The sequence below is a fragment of the Rattus norvegicus genome, chromosome 7, assembly GCF_036323735.1.
Source record: "Rattus norvegicus strain BN/NHsdMcwi chromosome 7, GRCr8, whole genome shotgun sequence".
Classification (NCBI taxonomy): Eukaryota; Metazoa; Chordata; class Mammalia; order Rodentia; family Muridae; genus Rattus; species Rattus norvegicus.
Genome location: NC_086025.1, coordinates 1,761,304 through 1,785,637, shown reverse-complemented (window position 1 = coordinate 1,785,637; position 24,334 = coordinate 1,761,304). Strand labels below are relative to the sequence as shown.

Below are 24,334 nucleotides of genomic sequence, written 5' to 3'. Positions count from 1 at the left end.
ACACATAAGCATAAAAAATAAATCCTTGAAAAAAATATTCATTTCAGCCAGGGTGTGGTGGTACATGCCTTTAAGCACTTGGGAGGTATGGGTGGATCTTTGCCAGTTCGAGGTCAGCCTGGTCTACAGAGCTAGTTCCAGGGCAACCAAGGGTACAGAAAGAAACCCTGTCTTGAAAAACAAAACAAAAAAACAAGTTTGATTTTGAGGCAGGATCTAAGGCAGCAGAAGATGGCTTTTTTTTTTTTTTTTAATTTTTCCATCTTATAGGGGGCATCGTAGGGTTTCTGTTACTGAGATGAAACACCACCAAAGAAAGTTGGGGAGGAAAGGGTTTATTTTGCCTATGTTTCTACAGCACTGATCCTCATTGAAGGAGGTCAGGACAGAAACTTAAACAGGGCAGGAACCTGGAGGCAGAGGCTGATGCAGAGGCCATGGAGGGATGCTGCTCACTGGCTTGCTCCTTGTAGCTAGCTCATCCTGCTTTCTGATAGAACCCAGGACCACCAGGTCAGGGATAGCACCACCCACTAAGAAAATGCCCTCCCTTCAGGCCCATCCTTTGGAGGCATTTTCTTGAGGGTCCCTCATGACTTCACTTATGTTGACATAAAAGTATCCAGCACACTCCACCAGGAGTCCTGGTGTAGGTCTTGCCTCAGGGAGCTTTCGTTACTCAAAATTTTGTCTCACATTAGCAGTGAGGATTCAGAATTGCCTTGAACTGTGTGCTGGGACTGCAGGCTTGTGCTGTCTTGTTGTTTTACGTGGTTCTGGGAATTACACCCAGGACTTTGTCCATACTAGGTAAGCACTCTGACATTTAACTCCAATCTCACCCTACCCCTCAGAAACCTGTAAGCATTTATGTGTGCTTATCATAAAGTATGATATCTGCAACTAAATCTGTAGTAATTGTCAGGTTCCTACAATAAGGAACGCAGGCTCTTGGTCTCTTAGTGTTTCCAGACTAAGAATTTACCATTGGGGTTGGGGATTTAGCTCAGCGGTAGAGCGCTTGCCTAGCGAGCGCAAGGCCCTGGGTTTGGTCCCTAGCTCTGGAAAAAAGAAAAAAAAAAAAGAATTTACCATTAACCACGTTCTTTTCTATGCATGGTTCCAGGCCTTATTTCAGCTGGATATTTGAGAATTTAACCGTTAAGCTCAAGGAATACAGTAGCCCACACCTGTAAGCCCGGTACTGGGGAAACAGAGGCAGTGAATTCCAGATCTAAGCCAGCTGAGGTCTCAAACTAACTGACTAGCTGGATCTCATTGTCTACTGAGGGTGGTTGAGAACTAAGCAAATGTGATGTTTGACAACCATTACAGGTAGGGAAGACAGCTCGTGGGTAAAACACAAGCGAGTTCACACAAGAGGGGTGGGGGCCTCAAGGAGCTTGTCTAGGGAGGTGGACACAGGTGGATCCCTGAGGTTCAGAATCATCAAGCCTTACAAGGTGGATGTCTTCTCCACGTCTGTGTACCATGGGCAAGCACACATGGAGCACACAGACATGGGTGACTTAGCTCATGTTTGAGGGTGACAGTAATGGTAAAGGAAGGATTCTCAAAGATCCAAAAGCTTTAAAAGGCCTGGGAGAGGGTAAGAGTTTAACGGGGTTAATTTTGGTGGCCTCTGAATTCCTGAGAGCTAACCCTGGTTCCCAGTACTCTGTGACAAAGGTGCAGCATGGGTAAGACAAGAGATGAACAGCAGATCTTTTGGATATATCTCAGTAAGTCATTACTTTGCCCTGACACCATCTTGGGCATCATCCAAGGTGAAATTTCAACTGGTTTACAGTTAACTTCAGAAGCAATAAGGAAGGTACAGCAGATGTATTGTTCTGTGGCACAATGACACATACATTAGTGTCAAATTAATCTTGTTCTAAATTTTACTACATTTCAATGCTAACTTCTGTTTACTGAAGTGTAATTTTGCCCTACATTACTTTGTTGAGATAGACCAGGTTGGCCTTGAAATGTTGGCGATCCCGCCTGACTCCAGTCCTACTACAGGTGTGTGCTACCACAGCCAGTTGCATGTATGATGGTGAAGTGTTAAGGGTTAGGATGCAGATTAGTGGCAGGGCTATCATGTGCAAGGCCCTGGGTTCAGTCCCCAGCACCATTAAAACCCTAGTGTCTTCTTCATAGACAGAACAAGAGTTGAGAAGAGAGTCAAAGCCTGAGCCATGCCGTCTAGTTGAATTTATTCTTACTGCCTTTAAAAAAAAAAAAAAAAAAAAAAAGAGGAGGAGGAGGAGGAAGAGGAAGAGGAAGAAGAGGTTCGGGATGGCAGGGAAGTAACTCATAAACACTGAACAGGAACCAAGACTCTAAAACGTGGGTACTCCTTGTACCCTCAGCCTCAGATCTCCGACAGACTCCCACCCTCCTGGGGTTCCTTTTCAACAAGACACCCAGATCAGCAGCAGAGGTACCTGGGGTCAGCACTCAGACTGTGAACAATGGATGGAAGGGAAAAGTTCAAAAATGGGAGCTGAGAAGGGAAAGGGATGAAGGAGAGAGAGCCTCGGCTCTGGAGGACGGAGTCGGGCCAGAGGAGGTGGAAGTGAGCCAGTATGGGGGTGCCCCTCCTGACTGCTGCGGCCCACGCTCCCTGGACCCCAGAGCACCCCATGGTTTGTTCTGCAGTCCACTCCCCTACTCCTGAAGCCTCACAGGCCCAACTCCAAGTCCTCCAGCTCCTCCTCCAGCACCCTCCGCCGTGCCAGCTTCTCCAGCTGCTCTCTGCTAGGCTGGCTGATCTCCCCGGCCTGGATGCGCTGCTGCAGCTCCTCCACCTGTCGCAGCTTCTTCCTCAGGTTCTTGATCTTCTTGGCTTTCTCTGTGGTGGCAGCAGAGTCAGGTGCATCGGAGGCAGCTGGAGGGGTGGCTTGGGGGCCATGGTGAGCACTGGGCATCTGGGCTGAGTCTCCCAGAGACACCTTATCAAGAGTCCTGCTCAAGGCCTCCGCGTCTTTCTCCTGCTGCTGCCTCCTCTTCTCCTTCCGCTTCAGGTTGCGTTTGGCTGTCTTGGAGAGGCCTGCTTCACCACTGTCAGGTCTGGATGGTGTGACCTGTGTGGTGGCCTCAGGGCTCAGCCCTGGGGGAAGTTCCGGTTTACTCTTGAAAAACTTCACATACTTGTTTTCATAGCTGCAAGAAACAGAGATGCTAAAGCTTCCAGGACTAACCCCAGCCTCACTCCTCCCACCTCACCCCTTCCCATTGCACTCCCGTTTTCTCTGCCCTTCAGGGTCCCTGGTCTGTACCAAAGTTCTAGAACTCAAGGCTCTGGCCCTCTGACTGCTGTCTAGAGATCCTGGAGAAGAGAGGTCAAAGGAACAAGACTAGTTGGGGAAACCCCCACTCACCCCTCAATCCCAGCTCCTTCCTCTCCTGAGACCGTTGTCCCTCCTTCCATTTCTTTCAGGCCCAGGCGATTCATCCCTGAACTCCACGGCATAATACGCTATACTTGTGTAGGGACCCACTAAATACCCCTTGTTAAGCCTAACCACGCACACTGGGACCTCCTCTTGGGGCACGTATCCTTCTTTGACCCTCCGTTGCTTGCGCCATGTCCCGTCGGGTCTCTGTGTTGAGGCAATGTACTTGCCTGAAATGACAGAAATTAAGCTGCAGTTAGTCTCTCGTTTCCAAACACCTTCCAAAGTGAGAGAAGTGTGTGTAAATGTGCACAACCCCCAGCACCCATCCTTCCGTCCTAATGAAAGACAAGGCTCAGTATGTCGAACAAGCAGGCCTTGAACTTGCAATTCTCCCACCTCCACTTCCTGCGTGCTGAGGTGAGAGACCACAGCTAAGGCACTTCTCACATCAACTTTCAATCTTCTGCTATTTACTGACTAACTCAGAATCCTTGCCCCCACAGAGTGGCTGCTGCTGCTTCTAAGTAACACATGAGGCAGACCAGGGAGAGCTGGCTTTCTGAGAAAGTACAAGGCAAAGGGAACATCAACAGCAGTAAAGAAACCACACCGTCAGGGGCCAAGGCAAGTACACGGAGAAGAGAAAAGAAGACTGAGCGAAAGATTTTATTCAAAACTTTTAGGAAGATGGATCACAAAGGCATGGGAACACGCGGATGCAAAGGACACTGGTTCATGTTTTTTATTTATGTGCATGTGAGGTGTGTATATCCGTGCATACACGGATACAACAAGGTGCCCAGGAAGACATCAAGAGAACACTCAGAAGTCTACATGGTTGATTTACATGGTGCTGTGTTTGTGCTACAAATGACCTATACCCCGGCCCCATAAACCTTAGGCTCAGTAGGTAAAGGTTCCAGGAGACCTTAGCTCATCCCCAGGACCAACATGGTGAAAGGAGAGAACCGACTCTGGCATCACGGCACATATGCACACACATACACCCAAAAAAAAAAAAAAAAAAAAAAAAAGTACTCAAAATAATTAAATATATTTTTTAAGAGGACCAGAGGCTTCAGCAATTAAAAACACAACCACCCAGCAAAGATATAATACAAACTTTTAAAAGAAGAAAATGGTTAAGACATGATATAACACTTGGAGGTGATAGAAAAAAGTAAATAGAGACATGGTATTGGGGAGAAGAACTCAGGGGACAAAGAGCTTCTTCTTTCTTTGTTTTTGAGGGAGGAGATAGTATTCTGTATAGAGTTGCTGGCATAGAGCACTGAGCCCTCATATACTAGGCAAGGCTCCCAGCGGTACACCAGCTCTTCAGGTGAGTCAGACAGGTGATGTCAGGGAATAACAAGAGCCACAGCCACGCTGGGACTGAAGGAGGAAGCGGTTAAGAGCTTTGGCTGCTTGTTCAGAGGATCTAGAGGTGAGGCAGAAAGATCTGGAAAAGGCTCAGCTTCAGTTACACAGCAATTTCAAATCCAGCCTAGACTACAAGGGACACTGTCTCAATACATACATATATACACACATACATACATAAATACATACACACATATACACACACATACATACATAAAATAAAATAGGTAAGTGAAAAGTGCAAGATGGATTTGAAAGACAAGTTCCGGGGCTGGAGAGATGGCTCAGTGGTTAAGAGCCCCTGACTGCTCTTCCAGAGGTCATGAGTTCAATTCCCAGCAACCACATGGTGGCTCACAACCATCTGTAAAGAGATCCGATGCCCTCTTCTGGTGTGTCTGAAGACAGCTACAGTGTACTTACATATAATAAATAAATAAATCTTAAAAAAAAATTTTTTTTTTTAAAAAAAAAGAAAGACAAGTTCCCTCTGAAACAACGTTCAGATGGGTAGGGGGCTGGAGAGATGACTGAGGGGTTAAGAGCCTCTGTTCTTGCTCCTGCAGAGGACCCACATGGAGGCTTGTAACCATCCGTAGCTCCACTTCCAGAGGATCTGACACCCTCTTCTGACCTCCACAGGCACCAGGCACATACACAGTATACAGACATACATACTCATTCAGAACACATAAAACAAGTGTGCAGAAAAGCAAGACTGTATGTAGTGGTGAGGTTGGTCTGGCTGAGCTGAGCAGTGTACTGGAGCAGGACAGGGGACACGCAGCTGCGGATGCCCGTCCAGGACCTTACCATCGGGCACATGGCATGCGACATAAATATCTGACATGAGTCCTTTACTGAAAAGATTGTCTTAGGACCTCTGGTAAATGAACAAATCTGTCATCCAGTAGTGTTTTAAATCAGTCTAGCATGAGTGATGTGGAAGTATAAGCCCACATAAACCCTTTCCTCCCACTCTGGTCACGGTGTTTCATGACAGCATCAGAAACCCTAAGACACTCGTGCTATGTAGGACTGCACTGAGTGTCGGAGAAGTAAGGGGTCAAATGCTTCACCTCTGGTAGTTAATCCAACCTGCAGCATTTTAACATAAGGGACTCCTTCAAAAGAACAAACCAAAACATTTAAAGTATTATCTATAGATAACTAAATTAAATAAACTTTATAGTCAATGTTATAAGAATGGAAAAACACATCGTTTTAAAAATGACAAATTTTAAACAAGGGTTTGGAGAAATGGCTCAGCAGTTAAAAGCACTATTGTTCCAGAGACCTGAGTTCAGTTCCCAGCAACCACGTTTCAGCTAACAATTGTCTATAACTCCTGCTCTAGGAGGATCCAACACCCTCTTTTGATCTCTACAGGCACTGCATGTACACAAATGGTACACAGACATGTAAACACCCATACCCATAGGAAAAAATCTTAAAAATTAAAAAACATCTAAAGAAATCATGCAGGGGCTGGAAAGGGGCTCAATGAACACATACTGCTATACAAGACAGCCTGAGCTGGGTCTCCAGAGAAAGAACTACCAACTCTCTCCCAAAAGTTGTCCTCTGACTGCTAAATGAGCACCTTGTAGAGGGAGGGAGGAAGGATGGAGGAGAGGGAGAGAGAGAGAGAGATTGATTGATTGATTTCTGTCCACTGGTGGGTCAGCCATGCTCTGGTGGATTGCCCAGTCTTAAAAGAGTCAGTGCAAACTGGACTCAGTGGGCTATTTAAAAAAAAAAAAAAAAAAAAGGCATCAAGGTGGGAAGAGCTGGATCTAGGAGGAGCTAAAGGGTAGGGATAGCGGGTGGGTGCCATCAATGTATTTATGAACTTCTCAGAGGCTGGAGAGATGCCTAAGCATTTAAGAGCCATTGCTCTTCTAAAGGATGAGTTGGAATTCCAGCTCCAGGACATCCAATGCCTCTGGTCGCAGAGGGTACCCATACACATGTAGCAAATAGACACACATACACAACTAACAATAAAATACATCCTTAAAAATTTTACACATACATAGTGCATATACATGTCCTCAAGCACACAACACACACATAAACACAATATGTAAAATATTATGTTGTGTTGGGGCTGGGGATTTAGCTCAGTGGTAGAGCGCTTACCTAGGAAGCGCAAGGCCCTGGGTTCGGTCCCCAGCTCCGAAAAAATGAACCAAAAAAAAAAAATTATGTTGTGGCTATAAGATTATAGATATCTTTATTTCTAGTATTTAAGAGAGAAGCAGAGGCAGGGGGAGCTCTGAGTTCCAGGCCAGCCTGGTCTACATGGAGAAACCCTGTCTCAAAAAACAAACAAAAAATTATAGATATTTCTAAACAGGGCTGCTCTGGCTACGATCAAACTCTCTGTAGCATTCTTTTTTTTTTTTTTTGGTTCTTTTTTTCGGAGCTGGGGACCAAACCCAGGGCCTTGCGCTTCCTAGGCAAGCGCTCTACCACTGAGCTAAATCCCCAGCCCCTCTCTGTAGCATTCTTAAAACATATCATTATTGTGTGTGTTAGTGTATTGTACGTGCACAGGATCACACAGACACAGGCATACACACACACACACACACACACACACACACACACACACAGGCACACAGGCACACACACACACACACACACACACAGTGTCGATACTGCGGGGTTATGTGGCTGCAGAGATTTAACTCAGTCCTTGGGCTTGCATGCCGAGGACTTTTACCAGCCTGTAAGTAATTTTTCTTCCTAAGAATTCCCATTAACTTGTGGCATAATATGGATTTAAAAAAACATTTATTGCTTCAGGTTTAAACCTAAATGTCTTGGAGAATGACAGCCACATAAAGGAGAGCAACACTACTTTTATTTTTGTTTTTGTTTTATGAGACAGGATCTTTGAACTCGGGTCCCACCAGAGTGCCTCTCAAGTGCTGGGAGTCACCTCCCCGGCTTGAGGGAAATCACTTCTGATCCGGTGACTCATGAACATTTTATGAGGGACACAGGACCCATCGGGATTGGTGGAAGACCACCCGTCTTTACACACATGGGTGTGGTTGAAGGACAGATACAGGGAGCACTTCAGGTTTCAGGATGTGAGCAAGAGGAGCAAATGTGGGTTCTACAGTCCACAGGGCACACACGTGGAGGAAGGGGACAGGTAAACTTGTCTTTGGCAGACTTAAACTTCTGAGTCTCGACTATTCCTACTCAGCTCCAGCCACTGAAATACTGAAGTTCTCCAGACCCCTCTCTCTATGTTCTATACCTTTTCTTCTTTGCTTTATTGGCCAAAACACACTTTCACTTTTTTTTTTTTTTCCGGAGCTGGGGACCGAACCCAGAGCCTTGCCTAGCAAGCGCTCTACCACTGAGCTAAATCCCCAACCCACACTTTCACTTCTTCATTATACCCACTATTCTTCAAAAGTGAATTTTAAGTAGTATAAATAAAGCCCAAGCAGGACAGAGGTGGCTCACACCTTTAGTCCTGGTACTCTGAGTCAGAGACAGATAGATCTCTTGAGTTCCAGACCAGCCTGGTTTACAGAGCAAGTTCCTGGACAGCCAGGGCTGCACAGAAAAGACTTGTCTCAAAAAACACAAACAAACAAACAAACAAAAAACAAAATCACACAGACGAACAACCAGTGCCCTTCCTTGGCGTCTTAGAAAGTGCACTTGGTATACGTACAAGACTCCTCCTGTGGCCTTGCTTGCTCTTGTATCTACATAACTGCCCGTTTTGTTAAAAGTAGGGATTTTGTTTCCAAACTTGATGGCAAGGAGTTTTACCAATAAACTAAGTACAGTGCTGAGAGTGACAGTACAAAACTATAGCCCACTTACTTGGGAGGCTGAGGCAAAAGACCAAGAGTTCAACGTGTGCTATATACATCAAGATGCTGTCTGAAAAAACATAGGTGCTGGAGAGTCACCTTGTGGTTAAAAGTGCATTCTGCTCTTGCAGAAAATCCAAGTTCAATGCTCACTATACAGGTCCTGGCAACTCCAGCTCCAGGGGAGCCAACACCTTCTTCTGGATTTTGTAGACACCTACACACAAATACACACACACACACACACACACACACACACACACACACACACACGTACACATAAATAAAACTGGGGGAGGACCTCTCACTATGTTGCCAGAACTTCTGGGCTTTAGTGACCTGCCCACTTCATTTTCCCCAATGTCATGACTGTAGCCACCCACCACATGGATTCTAACCACCTTAAGGTTTTTAATTGTTTTTAGTCCAGGGTTGGTTGAATTAGCGGGTGCAGAACCCACAGATACTAAGGAGCAAGTAAGTCATAAGCTATGAATAGAAAATAGAAATGACCGTTACGCAGTGTGAAGACCTGACTTAAGGTGGCCTCTATAGACGGTACTGAGAGGAAAAGGCTTTCATTGTGAATGAATCGATGGGATACAAAGACAGCCAAGGTTTGCTGGAGAGGACAACAGAATCTGTGGCGGTGGTTTTATGTGGTGCCCTCAGCTGTGCACTCTTAACATATCTATAGGAAAGACACAGTAACCTCATCTATGCACACATGGATTCTAAACATTATCGAGCACTTACTGTTCCAGCCACTCTAGACTAGAAATACAGCAACAAAGCAAGAAAAACTTTGTCTGCTTGTAGCACACTCTAGTAAGACGGTAAAAAAAGACACCACAGACAAGCCCGTTACAGTATCAGCTTTACATGTGAGGACAGGGAGAGTTAAAGCCACTAATGCAAAGAAAACAATTTTATAAAAACAGATAATGCAACTAGATAAGCAATACTGTACAGAACTGAGGAAAAGGCACACCCACAAATGTAAGCTATCTGCATGCAGTAGACAGTAACCCTTATCTGAAGGACACATTCCAAACGCCCCAGTGGATGCTGAAAACTACAAGTAGCACTGAACTCTGCACACAGGCTGAACATCCCTAATCCAAGAACCTAAACTCTGAAATGCCACCCAAACTAAAATTCTGATTAACAAGATGCTGTGAGTAGAAAATTTTACATCATCTAACTTCACAACCAAATGTAAGTACAATAAGGACGCTTTATAAAACTAAAATTTCTTCCAGGACAGCCAGAACTAGTAGTGAGGCCTTTTTTTTAGATTTTAGTCATATGAGTACACTGTAGCTGTCTTCAGACTCACCAGAAGAGGGCATCAGCTCCCATTACAGATGGTCACTGAGCCATCACATCTCTCCAGCCCCCTTGTTTTTATGGAGGGCTCAGTGGTTAAGAGCACTGACTGCTCTTCCAAAGGTCCTGAGTTCAAATCCCAGCAACCACATGGTGGCTCACAAGCATCTGTAATGGGAGCCGATGCCCTCTTCTGGTGTGTCTGAGGACAGCTACAGTGTACTCACGTATATAAAATAAATAAAAAATAAATTAAAACAAGGCCCAGCATGGTGGTGCACACCCTTAATCCCAGCACTCAGAGGCAAACAAAGTATGTGGGTCCCCGTGAGTTCAAGGCCATCCTGGTCTACATTAGGAGTACCAGGATAGCCAGGGCTACACAGAGAAACCCGGACTCAATAAATAAATAAATAAATAAATAAATAAATAAATAAATAAATAAGTAGACTATTATCAAGTATATATGAAACTTGAGTGAAAGCTGGTGTATCTCATTCCCAAGATAGCTATGCAAGTATATATTATATATGCAAGCATTCTAAATCTGAAAAGTCCAAAGCCACTCTGACCCCAAGCATTTTGGAGAAGGGATACTTACCCTTCGTACTCTTTTCTCCTTTACCGACAAACCTGTGATAAAGCAATTACTCTATATATCACAAGTGACAATAAAATAGAGTGACTGTGAGAATACACCTCAGTAAACATAATAAACACACGAATGGCATCTCGAAATACTGTACTACACTGTATCTTTGATTGTCATTCAGCCACAGGCAACTGACACTGTAGACAAAAAGATACAACTTTGTAGCTTAACCGACCCCAGGTGTGACGGCCTCAGAGATACACATGACAAAGAAGCACCCATTCTCTGCTATCTTGGTTGCAGCCTCTGGCCTCGGTGTATCCAAGGGTGAAGTCAAAAAGAAGGGAGAGATCTGGCAACTCCCACACAGAAATGAAAATCGAGGGCAGAGTATCAGGACTTTCAGATAACTCTTGCAGTCAGAAACTACAGACCAGGGACTGCTGCCATAGAGAATTTTAAATCTTGTTATTTCTCCACATTGGATGGGTACCATCCTTAAACTATTTATTTTTTAACTCTACTAGCAATAAAAACTTTCTTTTCATTTTATTTTTCTTTTTTTTCCGGAGCTTGGGACCGAACCCAGGGCCTTGCGCTTGCTAGGCAAGCGTTCTACCACTGAGCTAAATCCCCAACTCCTTCTTTTCATTTTAATTTTTGTACGGGGAGTGTCTTGATTGTGTGTGTGTGCGCCCCATGTGCCTGGTGCCTGCAGAGGTTAGAAAGTAGTGTCTGATTCTCTGGAACTGGAGCTTCAGATACATACAAGCAGCCGTGTGGGTGCTGGGAATCGAACCCAGAGACTGCAAGAACAGTGAGTGCTCCTAACGACTAAGCTAACTAATTCTCAAGATGAACAGGGTCCTGATCAAAGAGTCACAGCAAGGCAATAAATAGTAACACGGCAAGGCTTGGGAGGATCCCACAGGACCTGGAAGTTGCCTGGTAGAGAAGAAAGTCTCCGGGACCTGCCACAAGGAAAGAGGCCCAGGTCACACACAGATCTGCACTTGGCAGGATCTCGGGACTAACAACTCTAAGACCTGGGTCAGTTTCTTTTTCCTTTCTCAAAGGTTTGGTTTTGTTGTTGCTGCTATTAAGAGATATTTTTAAACTATATGTAGGTGTGTGCCTGCACGCAGATATATGCACATGAATGCAGATGCCCACAGAGATCAGAAGCCCTGGGTTCCCCTGGAGTTGGAGTTAGAGACTGTTACAAGCTATCTGATGTGGGAGCTGAAAACCAAATTCAGAATCTCTGAAGAGCAGTCAGTGCTCTTAACCACTGAGCCATCTCTCCAGGCTTATCGATTTTAATTATGTCTGTATTTGTGGGGATGCACACACGACTGCGGGTGCTGCAGAGGCCTGAGGTGCTGGGTCCCTCTGGAGCTAGAGTTAACAAATGGTGGGAGTTAAACCTGGGTCCTTGGGAAAACCAGCATGTGCTCTTAACCACTGAACCACCTCTCCAGGCCCTGGATACAATTTCTAAAAAAGAAAAAAACAGAGCCAGTGAGACTGCTGGGTGGCCAAAGCTGCCTGCTGGACCTGACCATCTGTCTGATCCCATGAGTGTATAAGGTGGAGGGAGAGAACTGATACCTGTAAGCTGAGCTCTTATTGCCACAAATGCACTATAGTAAGTCCTCCTCCTCCCAATATAACATAAGAAGGTAAATTAATTAAAATCATTGTAAAAGGGCTGGAGAGATGGCTCAGCAGTTAAGAGCACTGACTGCTCTTCCAGAGGTCCTGAGTTCAAATCCCAGCAACCACATGGTGGCTCACAACCATCTGTAATGAGATCTGGTGCCCTCTTCTGGCCTGCAGTCACATATGCAGGCAGAATGCTGTACATAAAATAAATAAAATAAATCTTTAAAAAAAAAAAAGTAAAAAGAGCATCTAGGTTAGAGAAATGATCATCATCACTGTTCTCAAGGAAGAACGACAGCATTGTCAGGAAATACTCCAAGCAAGGACAGCACTGTGCCATGGGAAACAAGAGCCTAGAGTTACAAGGTGTTAAAGTATATGAAATACTATTTTAAGGGGGCAAGTGTTTAATACTGCATAGATACTATAGATGACGGAAATAGCTTTTTTTTCTTTTTCTTTCTTTTTTTTTTTTTTTCGGAGCTGGGGACCGAATCCAGGGCCTTATGCTTACTAGGCAAGCACTCTACCACTGAGCTAAATCCCCAACCCCAGGTTATAGTTTTTTTTTTTATAGTGGTGGTGCACACCTTTAATCTCAGCACTGGGGAGGCAGTGGCAGGTGAATCTCTGTGAATTTGAGGCCAGCCTGGTCTACAAAGTGACTGACTGGGCTACTATACAAAGAAATCCTATCTTGAAAAACAAACAAACAAACAAAAAAAGAAAACAGCTTTTTTGCTTATTTGAAATCCTTATTTATCTTCTAAGAATAAAGCTTCAAGAAAGTACAGTGGCCTGAAGTCAGATTATGAGTGGATTAAACATGACACATTCTGGTAAGCCAACAGGAAACCGCTACACTAAGTACTGTAGGATCAACAGTCCAGGTGGGAGACTGAGGCAGGAAGACTGCCTCGAGCTGAAGTGCAGCCTGAGGAACACGGAACAAGAGTGCACATATCAAACCCTCCTCATGACTGATGCACACAGACACACACACAGACTGACATCACTCACAGACACACACAGACATCACACACAAACACACCACACAGACACACAGACATCACACACACACAGACATCACACACAAACACACCACACAGACACACACACAGACATCACACACACACACACACTCACACACACACACACACACACACACACACACACACACACACACACACACACGCTCTCACACTCACGGTGGAGATGTAGGTTTAACCTGGCAATGTATTCTGACAACCCTAGAATTCAAGAGGTGTTAGAGGAAAGAGAATCAGGAGCCAAAGCCACACTTGGCTATGTAAGACCCAATTTTGAATATAAAACAGTGAAACAATAATTTTTTTTAAAGATTTATTTATTTTATGTATATGTGTACACTGTCTTAACATTAAAAAATTATCTGGGGCTGGAGCGATGGCTCAGTGGTTAAGAGCACTGACTGCTCTTCCAGTGATCCTGAGTTCAATTCCCAGCACCACATGCTGGGATTAAAATTGTGTGTGCCACTAAGTGTGACTAAATCTTCAAAAGTTAATTAAGCTCAGGCCTGAAATTCCAGCTTTCAGGAAGTTGAGGCAGGAAGACTACTGCTGTGAGTGCAAGGCTAGACTGACTTAAAGAGACCTTATCTTAAACCATGATAAGTAAGAGGATTGTGTATCATGAGACAGGGTCTTATGTAGCCCAGGTTGGCCTCAAACTTGTGGAGCTGAGGGTGACCTTGAATTTATGGTTGTTCTGCCTTTGCCTCCTCAGTTCTGGGATTACAGATGTGTATCCCACAAGCTGGCTAATGCTGAATGCAAGGACTGTGCAGGCCAGGCTAGTTCTCCAGCAAGCTGCGTACCGAGCACACAGGTAATAAGGATCCTTAAGGATCCGAGCAGAGCAAATATAAATCTATGTCAACTCCCAAGAGTAGCAGCAGTTACAGGGCTCCATATTTACAGGGATCTTATTCAATTTTCATAACCATGAAATATTCATTTCACGTATGATGAGAAATTCATTGACATTCCAAGTTACAACTAGTGAACAGTATCACAAACTAAAATCAAAACCATGAATCCCAAGGGCTGTAGCACTGTTACTATACATGGCCCTGGCACTGTGGCCAGCAAGTCACGGTGGCTTTGGCCAAGCCTGGCACACGGTGGGAAGAACTGAGTCCCTTAAGTTGTTCTTTGACATCTCTGAGAGCATAATCACTCACTTCAAATACAGATAAATACGTAAGTGTAATACAAAAAGTTTAAACTTACTACTAATCAAAGGAAATAGAAATGAAAAACAAAGCAAAAGCCAGGGGCTGGGGAGACGGCTCAGCTGGAGAAGCGCTTCCTACACAAGCACGAGAAATCTAAACCCCAGCACAGCCGTACATGCCTGCATTCGCAGGGCCAGGGAGACAGACAGACAGACAGAGGCTCCACCCCACTTGCTCAGCAGGCAGTCTAGCTGTACAGTGAGCTCCAAATTCAGAGAAACAAAGTGGAGCTGGGTGTGGCACTGCATGCTCTCAGCCCAAAGCAGGGAGCGGAGACGGGCGATCCTGTGCATTAGAGGCCAGCCTGGTCTAACAGTAGGTTCTAGGTCATCCAAGCCTACTGAGTGAAGTCTCGAAAAAAAGAAAAAAGGGTGTGTGTGTGTGTGTGTGTGTGTGTGTGTGTGTGTGTAAGTCAGAGGGTAGACCTGGAGGGGGATAAAGTCTGGACTGTAAAAAAACGGTCAAAGAAAAAAAAAAAAAAAAAAAAAAAAAAGAGAGGATACCCAAGGTCAATGACCCGGCCCTTTACCCACACATGCATACACACCCACTAATATGTGTAACACAGAAACACATAAGAAAAAAATTCGAATCCAGCAAATTCATATATGCTTTGTATAAAGCAAAGAAGCTAGCAGTCTCACTACCGTCCATCTTATCACTAGCAGTATTCCCAGAGGCTTGCTGGCAACTACTCTGTGCTTGCTTCGGCAGGGTACACACTGACAGTATAGAGATACATACCAGGGTATCTGCACAAGGATGCAAATTCACAAACCATTTCATTTTTACAGACTACAGGCTAGGGGGCTGGAGAGACGGCTCAGCGGTTAGGAGCACCGACTGCTCTTCCAGAGGTCCTGAGTTCAATTCCCAGCAACCACATGGTAGCTCACAACCATCTGTAATGGGATCTGATGCTCTCTTCTGTTGTGTCTGAAGATAGCTACAGTGTACTCATATATAATAAATGAATAAATGTTTAAAAAAAAAAAGAAGAATAAGGTAGGGGTGTTTCTGGAAAGATGGCCCAGCAATTAAGAACACTTGTTGCGGGCTGGAGAGATGGCTCAGTGGTTAAGAGTACTGACTACTGGGGGTTGGGGATTTAGCTCAGTGGTAGTGCGCTTGCCTAGGAAGCGCAAGGCCCTGGGTTCGGTCCCCAGCTCCGAAAAAAAGAACCAAAAAAAAAAAAAAAAAAAAAAAAAAAAAAAGAAAGAGTACTGACTACTTTCCCACAAGTCCTGAGTTCAAATCCCAGCAACCACATGGTGGTTCACAACCATCTGTAATGAGATTTGATGCCCTCTTCTGGCATGTCTGAAGACAGCTACAGTGAGTGTACTTATATATTAATAAATAAATTTAAAAAAAAAAAAAAGAAAAAATGGTCCTCAGCTCCGAAAAAAAAAAAAAAAAAAAAAAGAAAAAAGAAAAGAAAAAGAACACTTGTTGCTCTTGCACAGGACCCAAGTTCAGTTCCCAGTGGCCAAAACCATCCATGAGCCTAGCTCCAAGGAGGGACCCAACAGACATACAGGGTACACATACATACCTACAAGAAAAGCACTCATACACATAAAGTAAAATAAATTTAAAAATAAACAAAAACAAGCTTTAGAAACTTTTTTCTTTCTGCTGGCCTAGGCTAGCTCCAGAGTCATAAGGTCAAGTGATCCTCTTGGCTCACCCTCCTGAAATGCTAAGACTCTTACCACCATACCTGGCCTAGTGAGTTGTTTCTGCATTACTAGGGACAGACCTAGGACCTCATATATAGCAGGTTAAGTGTTCTATAGCCACATTCCCCAGCTGAAGAACTTTTAATTAGCAAATATTAACATGAAGTAAAAAAGGAAGATACAAACAAATGTACAAGGTACTTGAGTTAACCATGATAAAAATATGGCACATGGGGGTTGGGGTTAGCTCAAGCGCAAGACCCTGGGTTCGGTCCTCAGCTCCAGAAAAAAAGAAAAAGAAAAAGAAAATGGCACAGGCCTGTAATTCTAGCAGTCACAAGGAAGAGGATAATTGCAAGCTGAGTCAGCCTGATCTAGATAGCAAGAACCAGGCTAGCCAGAGCTAGAGAAGGAGATCCTGTCTGAAATAACAATGATGGAGGAAGAGAAGGAAGGAAGGGACCTGCCTAACACAACAGTAAGCACGAGGATAGCCAGGCGCAGCACGGACCTGTGACCTCACTACTGCACAGTCTGAAGCACGAGCATCACCTGAGCGCAGTGGAGGGCAAGCTGGATGTAGTGTGGCACGTCTTCAGTCCCAGCATTCAAAAGCAGAGGCAGGCAGATCTCCGAGTACAAGGCCAGCCTGGACTACACAGAGTTCCATTTCCAGGACAGCCAGGGCTACATAGAGAGGCCTGTCTGAAACAAACAATGAAGCAACGGCAGGCTGGAAGGCAAGAGGGAGGCAGAGCTGAGTGACACAAGTCCTGCCTAAACGCTCCAGCCCTTGGCATCACAAGCTCCCCACCCTGCCCATAAGTAGAGCAGAGATGTGTGAACTATGAGATAAATGAATACTCGCTAACCCTAATAAAATAAACATCAGCAAAATGATGTTAAGCAAATAACTGAATGAGCATGTGTGTGCACTCACACCTGTAAATCTAGCAGTTGGAAAGCTAAAACAGGAAAATGACTGTGAGTTCAAGGACAGCCTGAGTTTCCTAAGTGAATTCCAGGATAGCCTGCTCTACCAAAACAAAAAACAAGGTTAGAAAGAAGAGCCCAAATAATCTGTCCTTAAAAAGAAAGCCTAATACCTTTATCCTTACCTGGGCTCACAGTGACCGATAGCCTCCATTAAACATGAGGTAGGGGTGGGAAGATAAGTACTAACTGCTCTTCTAGAGGACCAGAGTTCAATTCCCAGCACCCATGGCAGCTGACAACTGCCCATACAGGCAGTTCCTGGGAATCCAATGCCCTTTGTTGGGCACAGGAAGTAGACAGACACATGTCCAGACAAAACCTCCATATACATAAAAATAATTTTAAATGAGGAAAGGTAAACTTTTACAGTGGAAAAACTTTATAAACACTACTTCAGACGATATCAGTGTTACTATACACAGGGTTGGGGAAATCACTGCTATCTTATAACCTGTAACCTGTATGTCTTCCTCCATAGTTTCTATTGTTTTCCTCCAAACCCAACTAGTCTAAGCGTCTGGGGATGGAGACATACACCTGGGACACTAGCACTCAGTAGGCTGAGGAAAGGTAGCTCCAGAGGTCAAGGCCTCCCTGGACTGGACTGTGTTTCATACACACCTGGGAGGGGTGGCTCTGGGCAAAGGCCCTGCTGTGGGAGCAAGCACAGCACCTGAGTTAAAACCCTCACTACCGCTGGGCTGGCGAATCGGCTCCTGACAGTCAAGATCACGCGCTGCTCTCACGGAGGACCCCGGTGTAATTCCCAGCGCTCATGTGGCAGCTAACAACTATATTCTGACTACAGACACCAAACACGTATGTAACATATGTTGGCAAAACACTCAAACATACTAAATACGCTTAAAAGCATCACTAGCATGCAAGTAGAAAGGCAGGTATGGCCATACGCACCTGTGACCCAGCAAGAGACCCTGTCACTAGGGAGTGGCCTCCTCGGGCCTCTGAAATCATGAGCGGACAGACACTCACACATGTACACCCCCACAAAAAAGCCCATAAGGTAACTGAGGACAAGAAAAGTGCGGGAAACTATCATTAAGGAGGCATGAGACCTACATGCTAGATGAGAGACAACATGGAACCTACATGTGATGACATTCTAGATGAGAGACATGAAACCTACAAGTAATGACACACTAGACATGGAACCTACATGTGATGACATGCTAGATGAGATCCTGGATCAGAAAAAAAAAATTATAAAAGGTCGGTCCTTCCTTCCTTCCTTCCTTCAAGGCAGTATAGATCACGCTGTCCTTAAACTCAAGAGGTAAGACTGTCTCTACCTTCTTATTGCTGGGATTATAGGCCTGGGCTACCACCCCCAGCTTAAGGAAGTTTCAATAATTTGGGTTTGTGTTTTTGCTTGGTTTTTGGAGACAAGGTCTAGGTAACCCAGGCTGGTCTCAGAGTGTAGGGCTCTGTCTCTACCTCCTAAGTGCTGGGAACCAGGTATAACCACCATGCCTGGCCTGAATAACCTTTGACTTTAACTAATAACATACTGATACTGGTTAGCTTACAGTAAGAAATATACTTTATCAATATAAAGTGCTAGTAAAAGGGAAAAGATGTAAGGTATATAGGAATTCTTTGAACCATCTTCTCAACTGTTCTAAAAATCTGAAACTGTTCTGAAAAACCAAGTCTATATCATCTCATTGCTTCAGAATAAATAAAATCTACCAAAATCTTTTTTTTTCTTTTTTCTTTTTTTTTCGGAGCTGGGGACCGAACTCAGGGCCTTCTACCACTGAGCTAAATCCCCAACCCCATACCAAAATCTTAAAAAGAGACAAAAAGGTTGCTCTAGAGTTGGCTAGGAAAGGATGCCCATAACAGGAAATAACACTGGAAAGCTCAGAAAAGGTGAATCTGAAAGGTACAGCCAAGAGTTAGACATTCAGCATTAGAAAAGAAAACGGTGTAGGCAACACAGGATAGGAAGCACTGGGGATGACAACCACAGTCAAGCAACAGACTGGTGAGACCTGACATTCCACAGGAGACAAGCACTGGGGATGACAACCACAGTTCAGCAACAGACCAAGAGAGATGCAATAGAAGAAATCTGGACTTAACAGTGCAGCCCACGCACATAATCCCAGTGCTCAAGCGGCTGTGAACGAAGGCAGGAGGGAAGGAGGTGCAGATACCTACCTGGCCGTAGCTCAGAGACGGAAATGACAGTCTTTAATTTTCCAATGACATAGAAAGTAAGGGTATTTGCCTCAAAAGGAAGAGGTTTGGAAACAAGCTGGTAAGACAGTTGCAGGAGAATTTAGGACACCAGGAAGCAGGAATTGGCAAACGCTGTGACACTGATAGAAGTTAATACTGAATCTTTTAACTTCTGACTTTCCTTTCTAGTAATATATTACAGCCTAAAACCAGAAACTAAGAAAAGAGTCGGTGGATATCATTCAAGATGACGACGACAGCCATGTACAGTACTGAACTGAATGCCTGCAATTCAGGCATAGGAGGTGGGGACAAGAACAGTTCAAGGAAAGCCTGAACTGTAAGAGACTCTACCTAAAACAGCCAAAACCAAAAAGAAAACAAACAAACAAACAAACAAACAAACAAAAAAAGCAGTAAGGGGGGGAGGGTAAGGGTACGGCTTGGAAGTTAAAGCACTTGCCACCCTGCACACGACCGTAAGGACCAGAACAGACAGCTCACCAGCATCCTCGGACACACTGTGGGTTGGTGGCCTGCCTACAATCCCAGCACTTGGGAGACAGAGCCAGGATCCCAGGAGCACCTAGCTAGACTAACTGAGTCACCAAACTCTGGGTTACAGGGAAAGATCTTGTCAGATATAAGGAGGTGTGGCAGGGGAAGGGGGGGGGGGTCAAGGAAAACACTTGACATCAACATCTGGCCTCCACATGCATGTGGACTGCACCCACACATGCACGTGCACACAGGCAAGTACACACATTCACACACATGGAACCAGGAAACCTAAAGAGGGCAAAAAGCTGCCTCTGTGGACTTGAGACAGTCAAATGGCGACTGGTGAGGAGGCTAAAGCGAAGGGGAATACCTGAAAGGAAATGTGTCACAGATGAGGTCCAGGTTGTAGTAATCCTGAGGTGTAGCTGAAAATACAAAGGTACGTCAATGATCTCGTGCTCAGGAAGTAGGGAGTTCAGAGTATTCCCAAGCTGCTACAGACAGAATAACAACAAAAATAAAAACAAAAGGGCTAGAGAGTTGGCTCAGGGATTAAGAGTGGCTACTGCAGAGGACTGAGGACTTGGGGGTTTGATTCCCAGTACTGACTTACACTGGCTTCTAACTACAACTCCAGATCTAATACCTCTTCTGACTTCTGTGGTCACCAACCACACAAATGATGCACAGACATACACACAGGCAAAATAATCACACACATAGAATAAGTCTTTAAAAAACAAATACCAAAAACCCCATCATCTGTGGGCAGTAGACAGGAACACTGCTATTTTGCTACAATAGCATTTGAAAAGCAGAGAAGCAAAAGAACAGCTCACTTTCCTTTTCTACGGAGCCACAGAGATCACAAAGAACAGAAAACATCTCTGTGGCAGGGCAGGGGCCAGATGGAACACATACATAAAAAGAATAAGAAGCTTTTGCTGCAAGCTGCCTGTCATGGTAATACACGCCTTTAATCCCACAACAAGGGAGGCAGAGGCAGGTGGATCTCTACACAGTGAGCTCCAGGCCAGCCAGGGCCACATAGAGAGACCACACCTGGGGACTGGAGGAGGGTTAAAGAAAAAGTTGCTTTTTAAAGGTTGGGCACAGTGGTGCATGCCTTTGATCCCAGCGTCTGAGAGGCAGAGACGTGTGGTCTGCATTGGGAGTTCCAGACCAAGTAAGGGCACATAGTGAGAGCCTGTCTTTAAAAAACAAGACAAAACCAGTTGCTAGCTATAAGACCTACTGAGTAGAGAACATAAGGCAACACTGCTACAACGCTTTGGAATGCAAGAACAGGGAAAGGTGGCAGAAAATCAAGTTGTCATTAAATATTATAAAACAGGAAGTCTACTTAATAAGGAACATATAAAGCAAACCAAGAAGCATACAAGGCACACTTTAAAACACATGGTGTATTACCGCACAATCACAGAATCACTTCTACAAAACCTTAGAGTCAGTGACCACACATGAAGACCAAAATGAGGGCTACAAAAACAATTACCAGATGCTTGCACTGAGTTTTTCAAATGTCTCTCTTATAACTATTTGATCACTCTTAGTTAACATTGCACATTATTCCAAAGACAAGGCAATTACAAACAAGACAAAAACATAAAACTGATTCTCAGTTTCCACACACAAACAGCAGACTTAAACATTTCAGACAGCTGGAATGAAATTCTACTCAAACTTAAAGAAATAATGGGGTTCTCTCAATTGTCAAAGATGTTGAGAGGAAGGCCAGTAGATACTTTCCTGTTTGTTTTCTCTCACTTTAAATGGAAAACTCCATTAGTGAGAAAAGTCAAGCTGAAAGTTAAATTCCTCTTCCCTTCACACCTCTTGGATTTCAGTGACACTTCCTCCCCCACCCCCAAACAAATGAAGACCGGGCAAAGAGTGAGGAAAGCACTATGTAGCAATGAGATCATCAGCAGATACAGCTCGGAGAAAAAAGAATGGAGACAGGGAAAGGTAGAGAGCAGGTATAACAGTAAGAGATGGGGGAGGGGGGAAGAAGGCTGGAATTGGAGGGAACTGATAGTGCAGGAGCTCGTAATGCTGGAGAACCCTGAAAAGGTACGGGACTCCAACAACTAGAAATAGCTGAGGCTCCTAAGGGTCCCGGAGCAGGGGACATTGAAGGACCCCAGGGTTTGGGAGACCGGAAGCAGAGACCCCCCCCCAGACACGAGACCAGAAGGGGGCGCAGGTAATAACCCAAAGGAATGAATGGAGAAAGCGATACGGGGACGTGGCAAAGGAGGAGCCCCGGGATGGGCGTGGCACAAACCCTTTTCCAAGTTTGAACCCCTAACCCAAGAATCCCGAGAGAAGCGGCTCCCGGATTCCCGAACTCACCGCCGGTCTCGTCAGTTACATAGGGAGTCGCCATCTTGAGAACCCTAACCACTTCCGGCGTGAGCGGGCTGGGGTCCCGCCCCCTCCCCGCCGGAAGTGGAGTTCTCCTCATAGCAAGCCACCATTTTAATCTTAAAGAGAGACTGCCCCATTTCTTTGACTCGGGAGGCGGAAAGGGGAGTGTAGACGCTCATAGTCGTGAGCTCTTTTACTACCACCGATACCACTGTTGACCTCCTGATGTATATAAAACAATCCTCTGGATTCGAAGAGAAGTTCCTACATAAGCCTTACTCCAGACAGTCCTCTCAGGCTCAAGGCCCAGTAGAAAAGCTGGTAAAAGAGGAAAGGAAGATGCAAGGCCCGTAGCCTGCACCAAATTCCAGGGCGCTCATTGGCACGAGCAGAAGAGTCTCAGGAGTGCAGGGGATGCACGAAAACCCCGACTAACACTTAAGGTGGGCAGGTCTACTTCGCCTGTCGATCACTCTCTGCCGCCCAGCTTAACTGAACAGAGACCTAGGAAAAGAGCGCGCAAAGATCGGCGCACTGCGGGTCGATCACCTGTGCCCGTGGCCTCAGGGGTGCTGGAGGTTTTCATGACTGAGTTGGCGAGCAGCCCTGGGGATTCAGCGGCGAGGTAACTTCTTGGCCTGCTGCTCAGTAGTGGATCCTCCGGGTCAGAGGGCACAGAGTGAAGGCTTTAGGGCGGACCCAGTCAGTATTCTAATTAGCCGCGCCCAACACCTCGGATTAGCTTCGGCTACCACCAGCAGTTTCACCCTTAAATCTATTGGGACTGTGAAGCCACTCCCTTTGTTAGGTTGTGCCCTGTAGGGAACCTTGTTCTTCAAAGGAACGCCTTAGTCTCGTCCCTATCCCTCCCTTCCCCCTTCAGCAAATTAGTTCCTTTGGGGCTAGGTCCTGTTAAACTTGTTTCCTCTTCTGTCAGGAAGGTGCTGGCTCAAGCGCCTCTCCTTAGGTGTTAGACTCTGCCCTCCTCCTACAAAGCTTTTCCTTAACTCTTTCACCCTCTTCTATTGCTCAACGTCCAACAGTGATGGGGAAAATTGAGAAGGGGAAAAGGTTAGTGACTACCTCAGCAATAGACAATATGTTTCACTTTAAAACAAACAAAAGGAGGAAAAAACTGATTAAAAAACAAAACAAGGGGTTGGGGATTTAGCTCAGTGGTAGAGCACTTGCCTAGCAAGCACAAGGCCCTGGGTTCGGTCCCCAGCACCGGAAAAGAAACAAAACAAAACAAAAAAAACAGGCTGATAACCTCAACAAAGTTTTCAAGAACTCACTAACGCTATTTGCATATACTACATGTTATTACAAGTGTTTACTTCTAATCCCTCACTGTTTGTGTGTGTGTGTGTGTGTGTGTGTGTGTGTGTGTGTGTGTTCACCCATGCCCTTGCTTCCTCTTGTTTGTGTGTACGGTGGGAGGAGGTATGCTGGAACCTAGAGTGTAGCCGAGTGTAGCTAGCATAGCTAGCATAAGTCAGACAATCATTCTGGCCAGTGAACTTCACCCTAAGCCCACCAGCCCCTATCTGTTCATTCATCGATTGTACTTCAGTTCTGTCTCTCTAGTAACCTTTCCTCAGAGAGGAAAAAGAGATGAGAACATGGAATGGTGCCTCTGAAAATTAGTGAGGGAGGTGCATGATTTGAACTATTTCAAGAGCAGTCTCTACAACTCTCCACGGACCTGCTCAGTGAGGGGAAATCCTAATGTGACCTGTTTACTCTTTAATCTCTGGACACTCCCCCACCACTGTACCCCTCAGACATCCTGCCCCCATCTCTGCAGGTTGGCAGGAAGTGAAACTCAATTGTCTGTTCAGTAGACTGGCCCTGGACCCAGCCCTGGGCCCCGGATGTGTACCCCCACCCAGAGGAAGAAGAGGCTGGGAAAACAGGCTTGTTTTTTCCTTTCCCTTTGTTCATTGCGGTTTCTTTCTCTCTGACTTGTATGATGTGGTTGATTAAAGAGATGAGCACCTGGAACTAGAGTCATCAAACGCCTCCTCCGTGGACGTTTCTCTCCTTTCTTCCCCCACCCC

General features: G+C 45.2%; 1 protein-coding gene across 9 annotated transcripts; it reads right to left on the bottom strand.

Moving 5' to 3' along the window:
• Positions 1-319: 319 nt before the first annotated feature.
• Positions 320-24,082, bottom strand: Pym1 (PYM homolog 1, exon junction complex associated factor). 9 transcript variants are annotated; one of them, XM_063264012.1, is made up of 5 exons: positions 22,824-23,082; positions 20,254-20,308; positions 10,566-10,597; positions 3,541-3,634; positions 320-3,171 (listed from the first exon to the last, which is right to left on the bottom strand). In XM_063264012.1, exons 1-5 carry the CDS (start codon positions 22,858-22,860, stop codon positions 2,691-2,693), a joined length of 699 nt encoding a protein of 232 aa, XP_063120082.1. In that variant the 5' UTR covers positions 22,861-23,082; the 3' UTR covers positions 320-2,690. The 9 variants fall into 9 exon arrangements, with proteins under 9 accessions (XP_063120082.1, XP_063120080.1, XP_008763259.1 ...); XM_063264010.1 differs by lacking the exon at positions 22,824-23,082 and adding an exon at positions 22,260-22,315; XM_063264013.1 differs by having other exon boundaries at positions 3,033-3,171; positions 3,390-3,634; positions 22,260-24,082.
• Positions 24,083-24,334: the final 252 nt, after the last annotated feature.

Bases quoted from the DNA above. Each gene is read 5' to 3' on its own strand.
- Pym1 (XM_063264012.1), bottom strand. From the start codon at position 22,860: ATGAAAACCTCCAGCACCCCTGAGGCCACGGGCACAG. The intron at 3,635-10,565 runs GTAAGTATCCCT...CTGTCATTTCAG, and splicing joins AGGAGAAAAGAGTACGAAGG to GCAAGTACATTGCCTCAACA. The intron at 3,172-3,540 runs GTGCGTGGTTAG...TGTTTCTTGCAG, and splicing joins CCCCAAGAGGAGGTCCCAGT to CTATGAAAACAAGTATGTGA.